We start from the raw sequence: 20,707 nt of genomic DNA, 5'->3' as shown, positions 1-20,707 counted from the left end.
CGGGTTTCATGTACACAATTTGGTGGATTTGAAAAGCAAGATACAAATACGTGTCATTCCATACTACAATATATGTCTTCAGTGCTCAAGGGGAAGTACATTATTACTTTTCCAAGTCAGAGCGGTCAATCCGCTTCTTGACAAATTGACCAATATAAACACGAACGTGAATTTGCCCTTAAATTTATCAGTTTGCCTGGCTATAAGTACAGACAAGAAAATGTAAAGCCACCAGATTTCTTTACCCGCATGAAAAACTAGCTCTACCCGCTTGATTACCTTGGTAAAAAGAGTCAACTTTAAAATTGTGATGAGAACTGTACGGCCTCATCAGGTTCTTCCTTATGCCTATGGCACGGCCTGTTTTTATGTTTAGCACATAAGCTAAATGGCCGTTCGTGTATTGTTATTAGTCTCGGGTAAAAACCGGCATTTCAATACGCCGAAATTAACCAATAACAGTCTCTCTTATATCCCAAGGGCAAATGACTGTCCAAACAACTTATGATTTCAAAGGATATGCTGTGCTCGTCTCTTGGTTGGGTTTATGCTTTGCAGAGATATGTAGAGTTCTGTTGTAACTCTTCAGACACTGTTGTTTTATTTGATATTTATCATGTTTATATGAAGATAAACCACTTGCATATGGAGAGGACTGTTAGCTTCTTTTCTAGCCACATTTTGCGTTCTCAATTTTAAATTCAAATAAAGAATATGTTTCTCCCTGCCGGACTGAATCGAGGATATCACGCTTGGTACTAGCATCGGTCAGTTGTTATCGGACATAACCTTTGAACCCACAAATTAAGCAAATAAAGGAAGTATTCCGTTATCGACATGACCACCAGGTACCAGTTACACTGTGACAAAGACGAACACAGATTTGTGTAGTAAATCATACACAGTTGATTTCTGACTAAACATTCTCATGCTGAAAATTATTTTCGGTATGTTCATTTATTTGCTTGTTTGTTCATGAGCGACACTGACAACTCACTCACTGTTTACTGTATTGTGATGTATGTACAGTACTAATAAAGTGCAATATTGTGCAGTTCTGTATTAATTGCGTACATACAAAACCTGTGATCAATGCACCTGTTCAGCTTTGGACTTATAGTTTGTTCTCATATTTGTTTTAGTGAATATGGGTGAGTTCCAGAATTGGCCCATAGTATGTGCTGCATTTTGACTCAAGCATTAAGCCGTGGGTATGCTAGCTCCACGGGGGTCTTCTATGTAGAATGGAAGAAAACATTTGGTGAGGATCTTCATGGGGATGGTAGCAGTACAATTGGCTTGCTGGCCTCATCTGTCATATGGGTGATGTTAACAACTGGTAAGGACATTTGTATAATGCTGCTAGCGGGAGAGCAATAAGTGTGTGGGTGCTATGGGTGATGTGGGTGCCATGGGTGCTAACAATCAAAACACCATTATCCCTAGAACTATTATTAAGAAGATATTTTATCCGTCACAAAAAATACACGCGTTTACGCCCAAACGACCTAGGCTAATCAGGGATCTGCGTCCACCGCCCAGCCTCAGATGTCTTTAAACCAATCTATTGTAGCACAAGCACCAGCACCTTGTATATACTTCTCCACTTTATGGCACTTCGTGATTTCGTTTGTGGCACCTTGAGTTTCACCGCACCGGCTGATAGGTCATTGGCCACCACCACTCCTAGTTTAGTCTACAAGACTGCAAGAGGAGTATAACCACTGAAGACTGAAGACTGAAGACTGAAGACACATACCATGTTTGCAGTAAAAATGAAAATTATATTCCAGACACCGTCAAAATGTCAAACTTTTTTTGCATTGTTTTTAAATAATTAACCGCAGTTCATTTATTCAACCTCATAACAGGATCATACTTAAAAAAATTATGATGAATGAACAGACATTCATTAAATATTGGAAAAAAAACCCAAAATTACTCATGCCTAATTTGCATAATAATATCATGAATACATAATTAGCTGTAATTACCTAAGTTGCATAATTAATTACTTTTTGTGTATTTTTTGTTATCAATTGAATGAACTTTGTATACATATGTGTGCAATAAAACCCACACCTTTATATCATGTACGGTTTTCTATTGGCATCAATTTTGCATATTAATTAGCTGAACTTAGTCATTTTTGAGATTTAATTTGTCTGCAGATTGGCCGAAATTGCTAAAATAGTATATTTGGTTAATTTGTTATAATTATTCAATGATAGATTTTTTAATTTTGTTTTCTTTAACGAAGTCAGGAAAGATAGGCATTTAACATGTGATATTTAAATTAACGCTGTTTTTCAAGCAAGCGTCCAAATAAACCTTCAAAATTTTGTCATTACAGCCATTTGTGGCAGGATTTCATTCCATCTACGAGCATCTTTAATTTGACACTACATCACAATGCATTGACCGATTTCAATTCTGTTTTTTGATTTTTGATGCTTTAATAAAGTTCAATAACGTAGGAACATTAAATAACGTGTTTCTGCTGCGATTATTTTTGAAGTGATATGCCTACTCTTAATGTTGATGGGTCCATTTCATTATCCTTTACAATTTGTTCAGTGCTTTATATTCTCTTTTTAAATTCCCTCACAATTCTCCAGGTCGTCATCTCCTCACTGGCACTTCTGATTTTTAGTATTGATACACTGAATTCCTATATAAATTTCCTCAGGTATGTGCCCTATTACCACCTGCCTTCACCCAACCTTTTTTTTCCTGTTAAATGACATTGAATACCTCCTCTAAAGATAAATATTATAAATTTCCTCAAATATGAATTGTTACTCATATCCATACTCTAACACCAACGCCTTCCTCTTTTAATATTTAAGGCTCTTATTTCTTGAACAATCATATGAATTCCTCAATATATTGCACACGTATCTTCCTCTCTTCCATTCAGTAGCTTTACTGCTTCACTTATTAACTTATCTTTTTCTTCTTCTACCTCCGCCTCCTCTTCTTCTTTCCTCTTTCCCTCTTCCTCTCCTCTCTTCCTCTTTTTTCCTCACTTTCTTTTTTTTCTTCTCAAGGCATTATTTCCTCAATTTTGACTGTCATTTCCAATTTGCATCCCTGATTAATCCATATTTGAAATGAAATCAAACGGGAGGAATATGAACCCAATAAGACCTAATATAACGGGTTATAGGCCTTGCCATAACTGATTATTTTTAATAAAGTGTTAACCATTATGGAGGACCCCGGAAATAGTCCTGTTCTGTTGAAATATGCATGTCGGTTCAGTAATGAAATGTGCGTTGTATACACTTGTATTAGTCACGCTGTAATGCTTTCTGATGCCCAGACAAACAAGAACCTAGACCTATAACTTTGGTTTGCGTAGTGAAGTCAACAATGCTTAGCAACGATTTTGACAAGGACGCAACCCGGACGCAAACAAGCAGACATGTTCGCGTCTGCAGAACATGTTGCGTTTGACGCGGGCGATAACGGCGCAGCAATCACGCAAACGATCGCGTTTTTCGTTCCAGACATAAACGCTTATTTCTCCGCGTCCGACCACCCGACCAAAATCACCTTGGATACGTGGCTTCACCTACTGCCATGGTTAGGGATGGGCAGTTACAGGTCTAGGTGGTATGTCTATGTTCTGATGCGCACACAGCGCCCGCTGGTACTCCGCGCGTACGCCCGTTGGTACTTCGCGATCTGCGCCCACGCGATAGCGCGCGGACAGACGGACGGACACTCTGCAAATAGTATTATGATTTATATACCTCATATATATATTCCTCTTATCTGATTGGTTAAAAGTGGAGTCATTAAAATAGATGTGCCCCCTTATTTCTATCAAGATGACGTCATAAGCAATTGTGCCGGGGCATAGAATCAACTTTGTCAGATAAATAATTTGATAGTCGCAACCCCGAATACACAGGTCGTGGGTATACATTACGCACCCACTATACGGTCGGCGTTGATTACAGTGTTGTAAAAGAGACTATATCGATCACAGTTCGCGATGAATTTGACCTCTCCTTGCAGACGACGACCTACCTTTCACCGCTGCAGTGATTTATACCTGCCAAATATCACTTGTTAGACAAATTACTACGACCTGAATGCTGAAGACTCGGCAGTGTGTGATGTTAGCACAGAAATGGTAGGGTTTTAGATATGAAATCGGCATATATCGGTCCAAATTCTGCACCCTTGTCTTGCTCTTGCATGCACTGTTCATTACTTTAATTACAGTTCAAATTCAAGGCCTATGGAGTTAAAAGCTTGCAGGCCTTGTCAGCTCAGGATATCTTTTAACCAATTAAATGAGAAGAATCTATATTATTCGGTATATAAAACAAATATTGACTGCTTAATATTCGGGGCACAGTTTAAAATTATAGGCCCTCGGTGATGTCATAATTTTAACTGTGCCCCTCATAGCAGTCAATATGTATAATAGTCTGTTGTTTATATTTTCATCAACTATAGACATCTCTATATATTGGCACTTTCCTGCCATTGATAGGTTAAACATTGATATCACACCCTTCATGATCTTGCTTTCGTTATTTTATAATACACTCTACGTGACATCAACGGCAGGAAAGTACCAATAATAGGAATGGTGTATAGAACATTTATGATTAACATTCATTCTTTGCATTTTCAGCCCCAATATCTGGTGCATTAAGTCATCATTTTGGAGTCCGTCCTGTCGTTATGTTAGGTGGTTTCTTATCAGCTCTAGGTCTCTTCATCTCATCATTTGCTGATACAATACATCTATTGTACTTCACAATACCAATGACAGGTGAGGAATAATTATTAAGCCCGGTTCGTACTTTTTATATTCTACGTCGAAAATGTGATGCAGTATTCCTTACTGAATATGATTCCATTCAAGTTAACTTCTTGACTTCTAAGTCAAAAATTCAAGATATCTGATGCACCCGACGAGTTATGTATTACTCTATAACTATAATGGAAAGTTTGAACAAAACCTATCAAAGTTGATTATTGTGTTCCATCAAGCCATCATCTTAATGAACAAAAAACTTCAAATTTAAGATTATGTTTCCTGTGTCATATTATAACAGAGATTGGTAGTTTGACATTCATTGTATCCTCTCCAGGGTTTGGATGCGGACTAGCATACACTGCAAGTATTACCATTATCACTAAGTACTTCCACAAACACTTCGCTTTAGCAAGTGGCATCTCATCGACGGGATGTTTGTTGGATCCATGACCCTTCCCGTCATCATCCAAGCGCTTGTCAAGTACTACACCTGGAGGAATGCCATGATGATTATCTCTGGTATCATATCGCAGGTGGTGATCTGTGGCGCCCTAATGAAGCCACCACCCAAATTAGACAAACTTGGGAAAGAAACAAAATCAGATGTTGCTGAAGAGTCCAACCAAAACTGTGATCATGAATCGTATGCTTATACTACTGCATCCACACAGGATGGTGGTGAAGTGGAGATCGCTGTTGTCAGAAATAAAAACTACTTCCGAGTTATTTTAGATAGCCTAGGAATCTCACTGATCTGGACAAATCGTGTTTACGCGTGTTTACTTCCCATGTTCTTTCTTTCTGGCGGTGTGTATTCTACATGTTTAGTGTACATCAAGGAAAGAGCTGAAGTAGTTGGTATTTCAGATTACAATGCTACTCTTCTCATATCTATCATCAGTATTAGCGGTTTCGTTGCACAAGCAGGACATGGTCGTTTAATAGACAAAAAGATTTTTCATCCGACTACGCTCTTCGCTATTGGTAACTTTCTTGCGGCAGTATCACTGCCGATAACGGCAGTTTCTGAACAATATGCAGTATTTGTGATATGTGCAGCTAATATTGGATTCGCTGCAGGATTGTATATAGCTATGCACGTAGTCATAGTGAGAGGGATAGTTGGCGTCCATCGTTTCCCTGGTGGTTATGGACTAACATTGTTTGTTTTGGCTACGAGTATTATGAGTACAGTTCTTATAGCAGGTAGGTTGATTAACTCTAGATATGACATTTTTGTTCACGCATGTGCACATTTTATCCCTTACATACCCTGTGTCTTGAATAGCTATTTTAACCCACCAACCCTGTAGTTAAGAGGCTAGGAAATAATTCCTAATATCTCATACCCTCGTTTGTATGCCTTCATCTACATTTTTTAAATTTTCTAAAATTTTATCCTGCGCCCCATGACAAGTACTATTTAGCCCATTTAATCTTGTAGTGAGGATATTCAGTGTAGGGAATTTTGAGCCGTTTTTATTAAACATGTTTGCAATTGGCCACTTGGATACTATGGTCAGTATAATTAGCTATAATTTGTTTACTTAGTGATTAGGCATATCATCTGTATAGAAACCTATTCAGGAAGCTGCAATATGCGATTTATTTCAGAAAAAGTTCAATATAACTACAGTGCACAAAATTAAGTCCATTCTCTATAGTTAATTGAATTTTTATTGACTCTTGTAATAACCAAGCAATGTGTGTATAAACATATCCAATGTATCGTGATAAGGCATCTAGCATCTGTATAGAAAACTTTTCAAACACAATTTGACATATTGCCAACATGCAGTGTTCCTGAAACACATTAGGCAATTTGCTTCCAAATAAAACTTAATTTTAAGGACAAAGCATCTGATGGGCTGATACAGTGGACATTATGATGTAATTTTTGTCGTAGTAGTAGCCATATTTGTTTCCTGTAAGTGGCTTAAAAACCTAAATGCAAAATGAAGTGTTTTTTTCAGAGTTAAAACGCAGGTATCATTATGCCTCAAATCACGTATTTATTGTCATATCTGTGGAGGGTAGGTTAGTATATGAATATTGACAAGTTAAACCAAAGTAGCTCAAAGTGCTATACACCTGATACGTGAACTTTGTCTTTTTTAAAGACAAATTCTTGTTTGCTGTGAAATTTAAACCTTTATACACGAGAACTACGCGTTCCATAGAAAAAAAATCCCCGCGCATGTGGGGGTGTGGGTGTGTGCGTGTGAGTTTTGTATATGGGGGTGTGTTTGGCAGAGTTTGGCAGAGTGCCGAATAATTATACACCGGTAACTACACCAGTATACCACCCTCTGTCACTCATTTATCACCCTAAATCATCGTTAAATAATTAATCACTTGAAAACAAAATACAATTTTAACTTTATTTTTCAGTTTTCCTGTAAACATCAATAGTCCGACAAGGGTCAGCGAACAATTACACTAAATCATAGTCATACGATGTCTAAATACGGCAGCCTGCCCTTAAATTGTTCGAGCGAATAACACGTCACACACGCAGGTCATTATAAAGCGAATCAATGTTGTACATTTTAAAGAAAAAAATGTAACGTAGATGGAATTAGAATACGTGAAAAGTGACGGTTATTAATAAAATATATAACTGATGCGTAGTCAGTAACGTCTATCATTACTTTTTTGATTTGCAGGTCTACTACTAGACTACACAGGTGACTACATGGCAGGCTTTCTCTATGCAAGCATCATACAAGGATTATGTGGTGTATGGACACTCGTCAGTCATGTCGTGTGGACAAAATGCGTCAAAGATCCAAGATGGCCGCCATCTCTTCCATCAGTATGCCATAGTGGCCCAAAGGAAGCTGCTGAACCACCTAAAAATATTGTGAGGAACGAGGAATTGTAGGATTAACCTGTTAATCTTTGTCTATTTGGGACATTTTGTAAATCCAAGGAGAATATTCAATATTCACGTACGGACAGCACCATACTTTTTCCCACGATAAAGTTCTATTGCAACAAAACTATGAAAATTTGAATAATTTGTAGGGTATTCATCTCTTTGTCAAATTAAATTCATTAACCACATTTAGGTGAAATTCATCCAAATCCAAACTTCAATATCAAAGTTGTGGAGTAAGATTTATAATTAATATTTGGTGACAATGAAAGACCGCCTGAAACTGAAACATCATACATGAACTCAATTTTCTAAAAATCTCAATCAATCGAAATCAAGACGAAAGTAAGAGAGGGAGCAAGCCAACAAACACAGGTAAAATAGATACACGGTCAGATAGCATGTACGTTCATCCTGTATAAAGAAAGTCAAGTAATCACACTACCTGTAGGTGATAGAAAATGTACAATCCGTTATAGTTTAGTTCATGACAGGTTCGATTTACTATAGCCCACAAAGTCTCACATACGAGTATAATGACATTCAGAAAAGGTGAACGAAACGAGAGAAAGAAGAGAATTGGACACAGTGACGTGATAGCGTGAATAGAATAAGTGTATACTTATCCTAGCTGGGACCCTGCTTTCTTTTGATGTATGAGGTATCAGGTCCCCACAAAGAGGCCCATATCCTGACACGGTAGCTTAGGGGTCCGAGGGTCGGTACAACTAACCACGGACGTCGATGTAAGACCGTCGGTGGACGGAGGGCTTTGGTTAAAAAACATCTTTTTGGTGAACAAATTGTGAAAAAAAAATTAATTATACATAAGATATTTTGCTGTTAGGTTGCTAGCCTTTTTTGGTCTAAATTAACGTGGGCGGTAAATAACTGTACATCGACGGTAAAGTGTGCTTTTGTGTGCTGGCGAAGACTGAATTACACCCTTGGGTTGTATGAGAACAAACGGTACCTGTCGCTGAAGTGGGCGCTATGGGCGCTTCCACGTGATTTTGTTTACTTATTGACAGTAGCTTGCCTGGTAAAGCGTTAATACGCTGCCAGGCCATAAAATAAAGATCCCAGCATGAATTATTCAGACAGGTAATAATTGAAATTTTTGGCAGCAAATATTTATATAGAATTGCAGATTATTTAGCTTTGTAGTTTTACCTGTTTAAACAACATCTAAAAGCCAATTTAGTGATTTGCTCATACGGATGATCGTAAAAATCATCAAAATGCAGATGTTGGTACCTATGTCATTGTTATAGATGTGCTAACATAGCCATATTGGTTTAGGTGAAAGCTGTGTGTTTAAGACAAAATAAGGCATTTACATGAATCTGTTTTATATAGATGAGTTGACTTCTGACGTCAATACCTGGAAGTATGCGCACGCATCATCACAATTTACACTGTTTTTTGCCTCGCATCATATTTTGTTCAGGGCTCGTGTTTTTAAAACTCCCGCCACATCACAATAAGACTATTGAACAGTGTAGTGGTTGCATGGGGTTCACTCAAGCATATAGATAAACCGGTCCCTTGCCTTTGTTGATAAACATTGAGGTAAACTCATCTATATTGACAGTATATAAATTAGCTACATGCATTTGAATGTGGCTTCAACTTGGGGCCTTATAGTTACTGGGCAAATTAACTTTGCTTAATTGGGCTTATGTTATTTACATCTTTGGCCTCGCTTCCAGTGTTTTCCACTTCGCTAACTCCGGCCTAATTAAAGTTAGCAGAGCCAAACGCCACCAACGGCATCGACGTGGTGAATTACAAAAAATGTGGATACTTTAAATGTAATTTACTTCTGTGTTCTTTTTTTATTACACAATAAAGCAATACTGATCTGTTAATTTCGGCCCACAATATGGAAAAGCTATTTATAAACGTTGGTAAATAAATATTTTTGTTTGAAGAGTTCGCTATAATTCTAGTAGATACTGGTGTCAATTTGCAAAACACGGACAATACCTAAAATAAACGTATGCAACTGGTCTTGGACAGCTGGATAGATTACTCTCTTTTACAATTTTTAAACCTCTTTCTATCCGCTAAACCTACAATGGTATTCAAATAAATTTGACAAAAGCAAAGTCGGCTTTCATGTACACAATTTGGGGGGATTTGAAAAGCACGATACAAGTAGGTGTCATTCCATTCTACAATATATGTCTTCAGTGCTCAAGGGGAAGTACATTATTACTTCTCCAAGTCAGAGTGGTCAACCCGCTTCTTGACAAATTGAACATTTTTACAATAGTCCCGACCAATATAAACACGAACCAGAATTTGCCCTTAAATCCATCAGTTGGCCTGGCTATCTAAGTACAGACAAGAATATGTAAAGCAATCAGATTTTTTTACCCGCGAGAAACACTAGCTCTACCCGCTTGATTACCTGGGTAACAAGAGTCAACTTTAAAATTGTGATGAGAACTGTACGGTCTCATCAGGTTATTCCTTATGCCTATGGCATGGTCTGCGTTTATGTTTAGCACGTAAACTAAAGGAACCTTGGTGTATTGTTTTTAGTCTCAGGTAAAAACCGGCATTTGAATACGCCCGAAATTAACCAATAACAGTCTTATATACCCAGGGCAAATGACTGTCCAAACAACTTATGATTTCAAAGGTATGCTGCGTTCGTGTGTCGGTTGAGTTTATGCTTTGCAGAGAGATATGTCTTCTGTTGTAACTCATCAGTCACTGTTGTTTTATTTTATACTAGGCAGTCACCCGTATTTGTCGGTTCTCGGCTGTCGCAATTACCTGGCAGATGGTGACTTTACCCACTAAGTTTCATGCCCATACGACAGTTTTTACTAATTTGACCTCAGATGACCCCTGGTGATCCTGAAATGACCTACCCAAAATTTGGCCCAAAAATGGTGACTGTACCCACCAAGTTCCATGCCCGTACAACAACTTTACTAATTTGACCTCAGATGACCCCGGGTGACCCTTAAATGACCTTCCAAACATTTGGCTCTAAATGTTGACTATACCCACCAAGTTTCATGCCCTTATGACAGTTTTTACTAATTTGACCTCAGATGACCCCGGATGACCTGAAGTGACCTTGACCCACTAACCAATACAAATTTGATCTGTCTTGGGTCAAGATGAACCCACCCACTAAGTTTGAGTAATGTGCAACTGCTAGTCTCCAAGAAAAATAGTTTTTACTAATTTGACCTCAGATGACCCCTGGATTACCTCGGGTGACCTTGACCCACTAACCAATACAAAATTGTTCTGTCTCGGGTCAAGTCGCACCAACCCACCAAGTTTCATGCCCATATGACAGTTGTTACTAATTTGACCTCAGATGACCCCTGGATGACCTCGGGTGACCTTGACCTACTAACTAATACAAACCTGTTCTGTCTCGGATCAAGATGCACCCACCCACCAAGTTTAAGCAACGTGCGACCCATAGTCTCCGAGAAAATAGGCGGACAGATAGACAGACACACAGATACATACATAGACGATGCGTATTAGTATACATATACGAAGATAAACCACTTGCATATGGAGAGAAGTGTTAGTTTCTAGCCACATTTTGCGTTCTCAATTTTAAATTCATATGTGATGCGATCAAGCAAAATCAGTCGGAACTCGGAAATATTAAATTTTCAGTTTCTTATAAGATAGTAAGAGGCATTTGCAAAGCTGCATTTTGCAGAAAAACCCATTTAGTATTGTGAAACATTTAAACATTGTGCTTTGGACTTCGAAAGCAAACTATTAAATGCATACCCTCAAACAACTAATGCGCAGTCATTAACCTCTATCATTCCTTTTTGGATGCGTCATTGCAGGTTTATTGCTAGACTACACAGGTGACTACATGGCAGGGTTTCTCTATGCAAGCATCATACAAGGATTAGCTGGTGTATGGGTACTTGTCAGTCATGTCGTATGGACAAAATGCGTCAAAGATCCTAGATGGCCGCCATCTCTTCCATCATTATGCCATAGTGGGCCAAATGAAGCTGCTGAACCACCTAACAATATTGTGAGGAACAAGGAATTGTAGGAATAACCTGTTAATCTTGGTCTATTTGGGACATTTTGTAAATCCAAGGAGAATATTCAATATTCACGTACGGACAGCACCATACTTTTCCCACGATAAAGTTCCATTGCAACAAAACCATGAAAATTTGAATAATTTGTAGGGTATTCGTCTCTTTGTCAAATTCATTAACCGCATTTAGAGGAAATTCATCCAAATCCAATCTTCATTATGACTGGCGGGAAGTTATGTCACTTATGGCAGCGATGTTAGTCTTGCTATCAGTCTTCAAAAGTGGATCATACACGCTACCGGAAGTAACATAACTTCCCGCCAGTCATCAGCTGTTGGATCATCACAACAACACCAAGCTTTGATAAAGTCAGTGGCTCACTGACGAAACTGTCAGCAAAAAAAATAGCAAGTTTTCTTCAAATTGGTTATGACAAAAGAAAAACTCTCTTAATTCGTTAATTACCAAACCTGATGAATTTGTTTCAAAACATGTGACCTATTGTTATTAAAAATCCATTGAGTCTGATTTCCACCATTTTAATACCCAGTTTTGGCTTATACAGAAACCGTCATTTCAACATATAAAATCAACAAACACAAGTAAAGTTTGTATGGAAACATGCCCGAAATGTCTCGAATCGTCGATTCTTGACCAAAAACCTAGGTAGTTTCGGCATTTTATACCAATTATCAAAGACCAAAGTGGGCTAAATATTATTATGTCCTTCATTAATATATTCTCGCTCACTAATTGGTTAAAACCCAGCAAACACAAAACGTTTTGAAGACGTTCTTAACAGGTTATATTTTGGATTTTTTATTTTGGTAAAAACGTTTTAATAACATTAAATGTCGGGTTATATAAAGGTCATGAAAACGGTTTAAAACGTTTTGTATGAAAACACACTACAAAAATATTTTTAAAATATTTTCAAAATGTTATTGTAAATTTTTTTATGCAAACATTTTTAGCAAAATATTTCGTCAACACTTACACAAAATTATGTTAGAATATTTTCAAACAGTTATTAAAAAACGTTTTTGAATGTTATAAAAATGTTTTATACCCATTACATAACCCGACATTTAAATATTTTCTGGCGACCTTTTCTAACCTTTTACGAATGATGTCGAAAATGTTTTGTGTTTGCTGGGAAGTGTACTACGTGACCAAAAATAATTTTAACTATTTTGCGAAGGAGTCAAACCCTATTGATGAGGGAATGAGATACTATTGGAAGTACTATTTCCCCGGAAATAGTGTTACTATTTCCCTCTCAGCGCGTATAACCTCGATGCTCCGTCGCAGTTCCTAGTGATGGGCGCAACTCGCCACGTACGCGGAATTTTAGTTAAAACATTACTGATTCGTTTAAGAAGCCTAATATATTTGGAATATCTCGGAACGTTGACAATTTTAGGCAATGCTTGTTAATAACTCGTAAAGAGGATTCAGGTAAATTGATATGGCGTCTTCAATAATACAATGCAACTCACTGGTACATTGTCTATGATAAACAATACTTAATGAGAGGACGCATAAAGCATGTAAAGCTGGTATCTATAACTCAATATCGATTAGACCGACTAAGATACAAGTGTTAACTTTTGACTTGGCTGTCCACTATTCATCACTCGCCAATCACTATGGACCACAAGAGCCTCATCCCAATGACATAGTCCAATAACCTCAATTACATAATCATAGTGCAAAATTTGACCTCAAGTTGCAGAGGATGAGTTTTTGTACCCAAATTTTCAAAGGTCATTCAAATAATGTTCAAATGTATTGGGGTTAAACTGTGCCCTGATAGATGAACATGATGTGGATCCTTGTGGATGCTTGTTGTATGGACAAGAAAATCCATACTGACGTTAATATATATTCCGTACTTATGATTTGGATGCACCTCTTAGGAAAACTCATTTTATTCTGCTTGCAAGACAATGAGCATTCTCCTCGGACATTAGGGTTTTTTTCATATACATAAATACCTTGGTGGCTTAAAGCGATGTCGGTATGACGAGATCAAATAAAGCATGAATTATTCAGACAACTTATAATTGAAATATTTGGTTGTTTTACTTGTTTACATAAACAACATTTAAAGGCCCATTCCGTGATTTGCTCATCCGGATGATCGTAAAAAATATCAAAATGCAGCTTTTGGTACCTTTGTCATTGTCATAGATGTGCTTACATAGCCATAGTGGTTCAGCTGAAAGCTGTGTGTTTAAGACCAAATAAGGCATTTACATGAATCTGTTTTATATACTTGAGCTAGTATATAAATTAGCTACATGCATTTGAATGGGGCTTCAACTGCGGGCATTATAGTTACTTGGCAAATTAACTTTGCTTAATTGGGCGTATGTAATTTACATCTTTGGCCTCGCTTTCAGTTTTCCACTTCGCTAACTCCGGCCTAATTAGAGTTAGCAGAGCCAAACGACGCCAACGGCAACGAAGTGGTCAATTGCAAAAAAGGTGGATACTTTAAAATTTACTTCTGTGTTCGTTTTTAATTACACAACAAAGCAATACTGATCTGTTAATTTAGACCCACAATATGGAAAAGCTATTTATAAGCATTTGTAAATAAATATGTTTGTTTGAAAAATCAGTTATAATCCTAAGTAGGTACTAATGTACACGTAAAGCACCTAAAATATATGTAACTGGTCCCGGACAGCTGGATAGATTACTCTATTTTACCATTTTTAAAGAGCCAATCCATGTCAACTTCAACACCACACAGAAAAAGAACAAAATCGAAGAGGTGCTGCGGTGCACATCCCTGGAGTTGACATGGAATGGCTATAAACCTACAATGGCATTCAAATGAATTTGACAAAAGCAAAGTCGGCTTTCATGTACACAATTTGGGGGGATTTGAAAGATACAAGTAGGTGTCATTCCATTCTACAATGTATGTCTTCAGTGCTCAAGGGGAAGTACATTATTACTTCTCCAAGTCAGAGCGGTCAACCCGCTTCTTGACAAATTGAAATTTTTTTACAATAGTCCCGACCAATAAATACGAACGTGAATTTGCCCTTAAATTCATCAGTTGGCCTGGCTTTCTAAGTACAGACAAGAATATGTAAAGCAATCAGCTTATATTATCCGCGAGAAAAACTATCTCTACCTGCTTGATTACCTGGGTAACAAGAGTCAACTTTAAAATTGTGATGAGAACTGTACGGCCTCATCAGGTTATTCCTTATGCCTATGGCACGGCCTGCTTTTATCTTTAGCACGTAAACTAGAGGACCCTTAGTGTATTGTTATTAGTCTCGGATAAAAACCGGCTCGAAATTAACCAATAACAGTCTCTCTTATATCCCAAGGGCAAATGACTGTTCAAACAACTTATGATTTCAAATGGTATGCTGCGTTCGTGTGTCGGTTGAGTTTATGCTTTGCAGAGATGATGTGTTCTGTTGTAACTTTGCAGTCACTGTTGTTTTATTTTATATTCATACGAAGATAAACCACTTGCATATGGAGAGGAGTGTTTAGTTCCTAGCCACATTTTGCGTTCTCAATTTTAAATTCATATAAAGAATATTGTTTTCCCTGCCGGACTGAATCGATGATATCACGCTTGGTACTAATATCGGTCAGTTGTTATCTGACATCACCTTTGAACCCGCAAATTAAGGAAACAAAGGAAAGATTCCGTTATCGACATGACCACCGGGTTCCAGTTACACTGTGACAAAGACGAACACAGATTTGTAAATGAAACTAAATCATACTAAATGTTGGGCACAGTTAATTTCTGACTAAACATTCTCATGCTGAAAATTATTTTCCGTATGTTCATTTATTTTCTTCTTTGTTCATGAACGTCACTGACAACTCACTCACTGTTTCCTGTATTGTGGTGTATGTACAGTACTAATAAAGTGCAATATTGTGCAGTTCTGTATTAATTGCGTACAGAGAAAACCTGTGATGAATTCACCTGTTCAGGGGTTTTGCACCACAGCTTTGGACTTAATAGTTTGTTCTCATAATTGTTTTAGTGAATATGGGTCCAGAATTGGCCCATAGTATGTGCTGCATTTGTAACTCAAGCATTAAACCGTGGATTTACTACCTCCATGGGGGTCTTCTATATGGAATGGAAGAAAGCATTTGGTGAGGATCTTCATGGGGATGGTAGCAGTACAATTGGCTTGCTGGCCTCATCTGTCATATGGGTGATGTTAACAACTGGTAAGGACACTTGCATTATGTTGCTAGCGGGAGAGCATGGGTGCTAACAAACAAGACACTATTATCTCTAGCTACGAAGGGGGGCTTGCACCCCTAAGATTTTTTTATCCGTCAAAGAAACGCACGCGTTTACGCCCAAACGACCTGGGATCACTGCTTTGCGCTCATTTTAGTGATAAATGTTACCCGGGTAAGGTCCTGGGGTAGGACCGGCCGTCAAAGATGACCATAGGGGGGAGTTTGGTGAGGCCCAACATTGGTTTCTACAGTAATGATTTTCATTTCCCTCCTGTGAAATTATTCCAAGAGCTACTGACTTTTTACTTATTAGTTATATTAGGTTGAAATAGTCTTTTACTTACATATTCAGGAAACAATTCCGTGATAATCGCATTTTTGTAGAATTTTTAGCAGAAAATCTATTTTTTTGTCTATACTTTTCTACATACATGTAGTCAGAATTTCCAAAATTTGCGTAGGCGCCATCACATTATGACGTCATAGCGGTATTATGTGGGGCATTGTTGTACTTATTTTGGTATCACTGGATAGAGGAGACCTATAGCTATACATTTGTACAAAATATAATGGTATATTCCGTTTAGACATTGCAACAACTCAGTAGTTCTAAAAGTTAACTTTCTGAGCAACACCTTTTATTTTAAAAAATGGACATTAGCTCAAAGTATTTGTTCTTTAATTCGTATTTAAGTCATAGTCATATTTATAAGGTACTAGATTTCCTCCTCCAAGTCCTGTCCTGTTGGAGAACCTCGAAAATAGTATCTGGATGTAGGCCGTAAAGTAATGAAATCAATCGGGAAAAATGTGAACGCAATAAGGCCTAATAATGCATTGCCATAACTGATTATTTTTAATAAAGTTTTAACCATTTTGGAAGACCCCGGGAATAGTCATGTTCTGTTGAAATATGCATGTCTGTTCGGCAGTGGACTTCGGTTGTATATATAAATGCGCATATATAAATGCGCACGTGACATCTACAAGTCGCCATACCGTATTAAACGATATAAGGTACCCGGATGTACATAAACTCCCCGTGCAAAAGTATAGGGAAAATGACAGGTCGCAAGGAAAATTGCTTTTGCAAAATAGTGGCATTGATTGCAAAGGGTAAAATAACTTGACCCGAAAGATAAACTCTTTATTAACGTTTTCCATCACGGAAAAAAAATTAACTACGGAAAAGCTAGATATAGCTGATTTACAAACTTATATTTCATAATTTCCGTGCTAAATGGGCGTGCCAATTGGCCATATCTATGACGTAGTGCTGGTTTCATACTATCATGCTGCTTGCCGCCGAGCGGCGTGACACACGCGCATTGTAGACAAACAGACACAATCAAGACTTGTGAATGGCTGATAAGTCATGCCTCTTGTCGCAACGGCATGAAAGTATGAAAGGGGACATGATTGGCTTTAAGGTCAGAACTGTGCAGGCGGCGGATGACATGATCGAGCCGGCAACTTGTGAAACCGCCCGGCCGTATGGCATTTTCCAATATAGTCGGTTAATTTTGTGGGGTTCATTATCGAACCCCAACGGTTTTAGCTTGTATTTATATTATTCATCAACATAGGCCTATTTGTTTGTGATATTTCAAGCGTTTTAAAATTTCAAAATAATCCCATTCAATTACACGGTTGACGATGAAAATTTACTGAATTTAGAGAATGCAATGCGGCCACCACCTGGAACTGTGGTCGCAATTTCAGTGATTGACAGTGAGGTAACACGAACATGGCACTGGCCATCTGGTCACGTGCGCATTTATATATGCGCATTTATATATACAACCGAAGTCCACTGTTCGGTAATGAAATATGCGTTGAAAGTATTGCGTGAACACTGCGCCCGTTTGGTACTCCGCGCTATAGACATCTCTATATTTCGGCACTTTCCTGCCATTGATAGGGTGATGAACATTGATATCACACCCTTCTTGACCTCGCTTTCGTTATTTTAAAATACACTGTACGTGATATCAACGTATCAACGTGGTGTACAGACCATTTATGATTATCATTCATTCTTTGCCTTTTCAGCCCCCATATCTGGTGCATTAAGTCATCATTTTGGAGTCCGCCCAGTCGTTATGTTAGGTGGCTTGTTATCAGCTGTATGTCTCTTCATCTCATCATTTGCTGACACAATACATCTTTTGTACTTCACAGTACCAATGACAGGTGAGGAATAATTATTAAGCCCGGTTCGTACTTTTTATATTCGACGTCGAAAAATTGATCCAGTATTCCTTATTGAATATGATTCCATTCAATTTCCAGCCGTGTTTAACTTCGTAACTTCTAAGTCAAAAATTCAAAATAGACCAGTATCTGATGCACCCGACGAGTTATGTATTACTCTATAACTTTGTGAATGGAAAGTTTGAACAAAACCTATCAAAGTTGATTATTGTGCGCCATCAAGCCATCATCTTAATGAACAAAGAACGTCAAGTTATAGATATGTCTCCCTGTATCATATTATAACAGAGGTTCTTTCTTTCTGGCTGTGTGTATTCTACTTGTTTAGTGTACATCAAGGAAAGAGCTACAGTAGTAGGTATTTCAGATTACAATGCGACTTTACTCATATCTACCATCGGTATTAGTGGTTTAGTTGCACAAGCAGGACACGGTCGCTTAATAGACAAAAAGATTTGTCATACGACTACACTCTACGCTTTTGCCAACTTTCTTACGGCAGTATCACTGCCGCTAATTGCAGTTTCTGAGCAATATGCAGTATTTGTGATATGTGCTGCTAATATTGGATTCGCAGCAGGATTGTATATAGCTATTAACATAGTCATAGTGAGAGGTATAGTTGGCGTCCATCGTTTTCCTGGTGGTATAGGATTAACATTGTTTGTTTTGGCTACGAGTATTATGAGTACAGTTCTTTTAGCAGGTAGGTGGGTTAACTCTAGCCCTTCCTAGATGACATTTTTACTGTAAAATTAAAACTTCTATACCCGAGAACTACGCCTTTCCATAGCAAAATGTCCCGAGCACATTGGCTATAATCCCGCACCAGCAAACACAAAACGTTTTTAAAACGATTTAAACAGGCTATATTTTAGGTTCTGGTTTTGGTAAAAACGTTTTAATAACATTAAATGTCGGGTTATATAAAGGTCATGAAAAACGTTTTAAAACGTTTTGTACTATGTAAACACACTGCACAAATATTTTTGGCTAAATATTTTGTCAACACTTAAATAACGTTATGTTAGTATATTTGCATTAGGTTATCATTAAATGTTTTTGAATATCATGAAATCGTTTTATACCCTTTATATAACCTGACATTTAACATTTTCTGGCAACCTTTTACTAACGTTTTGCGAATGACGTTTTGTGTTTGCTGGGTAATTGTTCCCAGTCATTGTAAGATAACTTGCACCATGACATAATTACTCCACATTTATTGTTTCATAAATGCTGTACAATATTTAATATTTGAGTATGAATGAACCATTTATACAATAATTGTTTGGTAGACTGCCAATTAGGCATTGGTAATTAAGCCTGCATACCGCCCTCTTTCGCTCATTTATCACGATGAATCACCGTTAAATAATTAAAAAGCTGTCCTCATTAATAAGTATTTAGCCCCATTAACAACTTTCACTTGAACACAAAAATGCAATTGTAACTTCATTTTTCAGTTTCCCTGTAAACATCAAATAGCTGACGAGGGACAAACCGTCAGCGACGAATTACACTATAATTATACGGTAATCAAACTACGGCGGTCCGCACTTAAATTGTCCGAGCGAATAACACGTCACACGTGGAGGTCATCATAAAGCAAATCAAAGTTGTATGTTTTTAAAAAGAAAATGTGACACAGAAGGAATTAAAATTCCTGAAAAGAGAGGGTTATTAATGAAATTAGTGACTTTGAATCAGTTATTTTTTAGTATTGTGAAACGTTTGTGCTTTGGACGTCGAAAGCAAAGTTGTATTGCATACCCTCAACACAACTGATGCGCAGCTATTAACCTCTATCGTTGGTTTTTTGGATGCGTCATTGCAGGTTTATTGCTAGACTACACAGGTGACTACATGGCAGGGTTTCTCTATGCAAGCATCATGCAAGGATTATGTGGTGTATGGGTACTTGTCAGTCATGTCGTGTGGACAAAATGCGTCAAAGATCCAAGATGGCCACCATCTCTTCCGCCAGTATGCCATATTGGGCCAAAGGAAGCTGCTGAACCACCTAAAAATATTGTGAGGAACAAGGAATTGGAGGAATAACCTGTTAATCTTTGTCTATTTTGTAAATCCAAGGAAAATATTAAATATTCACCCACGGACAGCACCATACTTTTTCCACAATAAAGTTTCATTGCAACAAAACCATGAAAATTTGAATAATTTGTAGGGTATTCATCTCTGTGACAAATTAAATCCATTAACCACATTTAGGTGAGATTCATCCAAATCCGAAGTTCAATATCAAAGTTGTGGAGTAAGATTTAAAATTAATTTTTGGTGACAATGAAAGACCGCCTGAAACTAAATCACCATACATGAACTCAACTTTTCTAAAAATCTCAATCAATCGAAAGCAAGAGAGGGAGCAAGCCAACAAACACAATTAAAATAGATACACGGTCAGATATATAGCCTGTGCGTTTATTATATCCCACAAAGCCTCACATTTACGAGCATAGGCGTGGGGTTGTGAGAGTAGGATATATCCCCCAAATATTTTGCAAGAGGGATGGT

General features: G+C 37.6%; 2 protein-coding genes across 2 annotated transcripts; both read left to right on the top strand.

Moving 5' to 3' along the window:
* The first annotated feature begins 1,147 nt into the window (after positions 1 to 1,147).
* LOC140145088 (monocarboxylate transporter 12-like) lies at positions 1,148 to 9,594 on the top strand. The gene is given in 6 exon segments (XM_072166870.1): positions 1,148 to 1,187; positions 1,190 to 1,339; positions 4,655 to 4,795; positions 5,118 to 5,216; positions 5,219 to 5,989; positions 7,450 to 9,594. Coding segments are annotated over 6 exon segments (1,419 nt in total). The 3' UTR covers positions 7,668 to 9,594.
* Positions 9,595 to 15,825: 6,231 nt separating this feature from the next.
* On the top strand, positions 15,826 to 20,233 carry LOC140145087 (monocarboxylate transporter 12-like). Its single transcript, XM_072166869.1, has 4 exons — positions 15,826 to 15,940; positions 18,011 to 18,151; positions 18,501 to 18,878; positions 20,010 to 20,233. The coding sequence occupies exons 1-4, from the start codon at positions 15,826 to 15,828 to the stop codon at positions 20,231 to 20,233; spliced, it is 858 nt and encodes a 285-aa protein (XP_072022970.1).
* Positions 20,234 to 20,707: the final 474 nt, after the last annotated feature.

Source organism: Amphiura filiformis, unplaced genomic scaffold (genome assembly GCF_039555335.1).
Source record: "Amphiura filiformis unplaced genomic scaffold, Afil_fr2py scaffold_131, whole genome shotgun sequence".
NCBI classification, from domain to species: domain Eukaryota; kingdom Metazoa; phylum Echinodermata; class Ophiuroidea; order Amphilepidida; family Amphiuridae; genus Amphiura; species Amphiura filiformis.
Note: the sequence above shows the minus strand (reverse complement) of the source record. Positions and strands in the feature narration are given on the sequence as shown.

Bases quoted from the DNA above. Each gene is read 5' to 3' on its own strand.
- LOC140145087 (XM_072166869.1), top strand. From the start codon at position 15,826: ATGGGGGTCTTCTATATGGAATGGAAGAAAGCATTTGGTGAGGATCTT. The intron at 15,941-18,010 runs GTAAGGACACTT...TTGCCTTTTCAG, and splicing joins ATGGGTGATGTTAACAACTG to CCCCCATATCTGGTGCATTA. The intron at 18,152-18,500 runs GTGAGGAATAAT...CTACTTGTTTAG, and splicing joins CTTCACAGTACCAATGACAG to TGTACATCAAGGAAAGAGCT.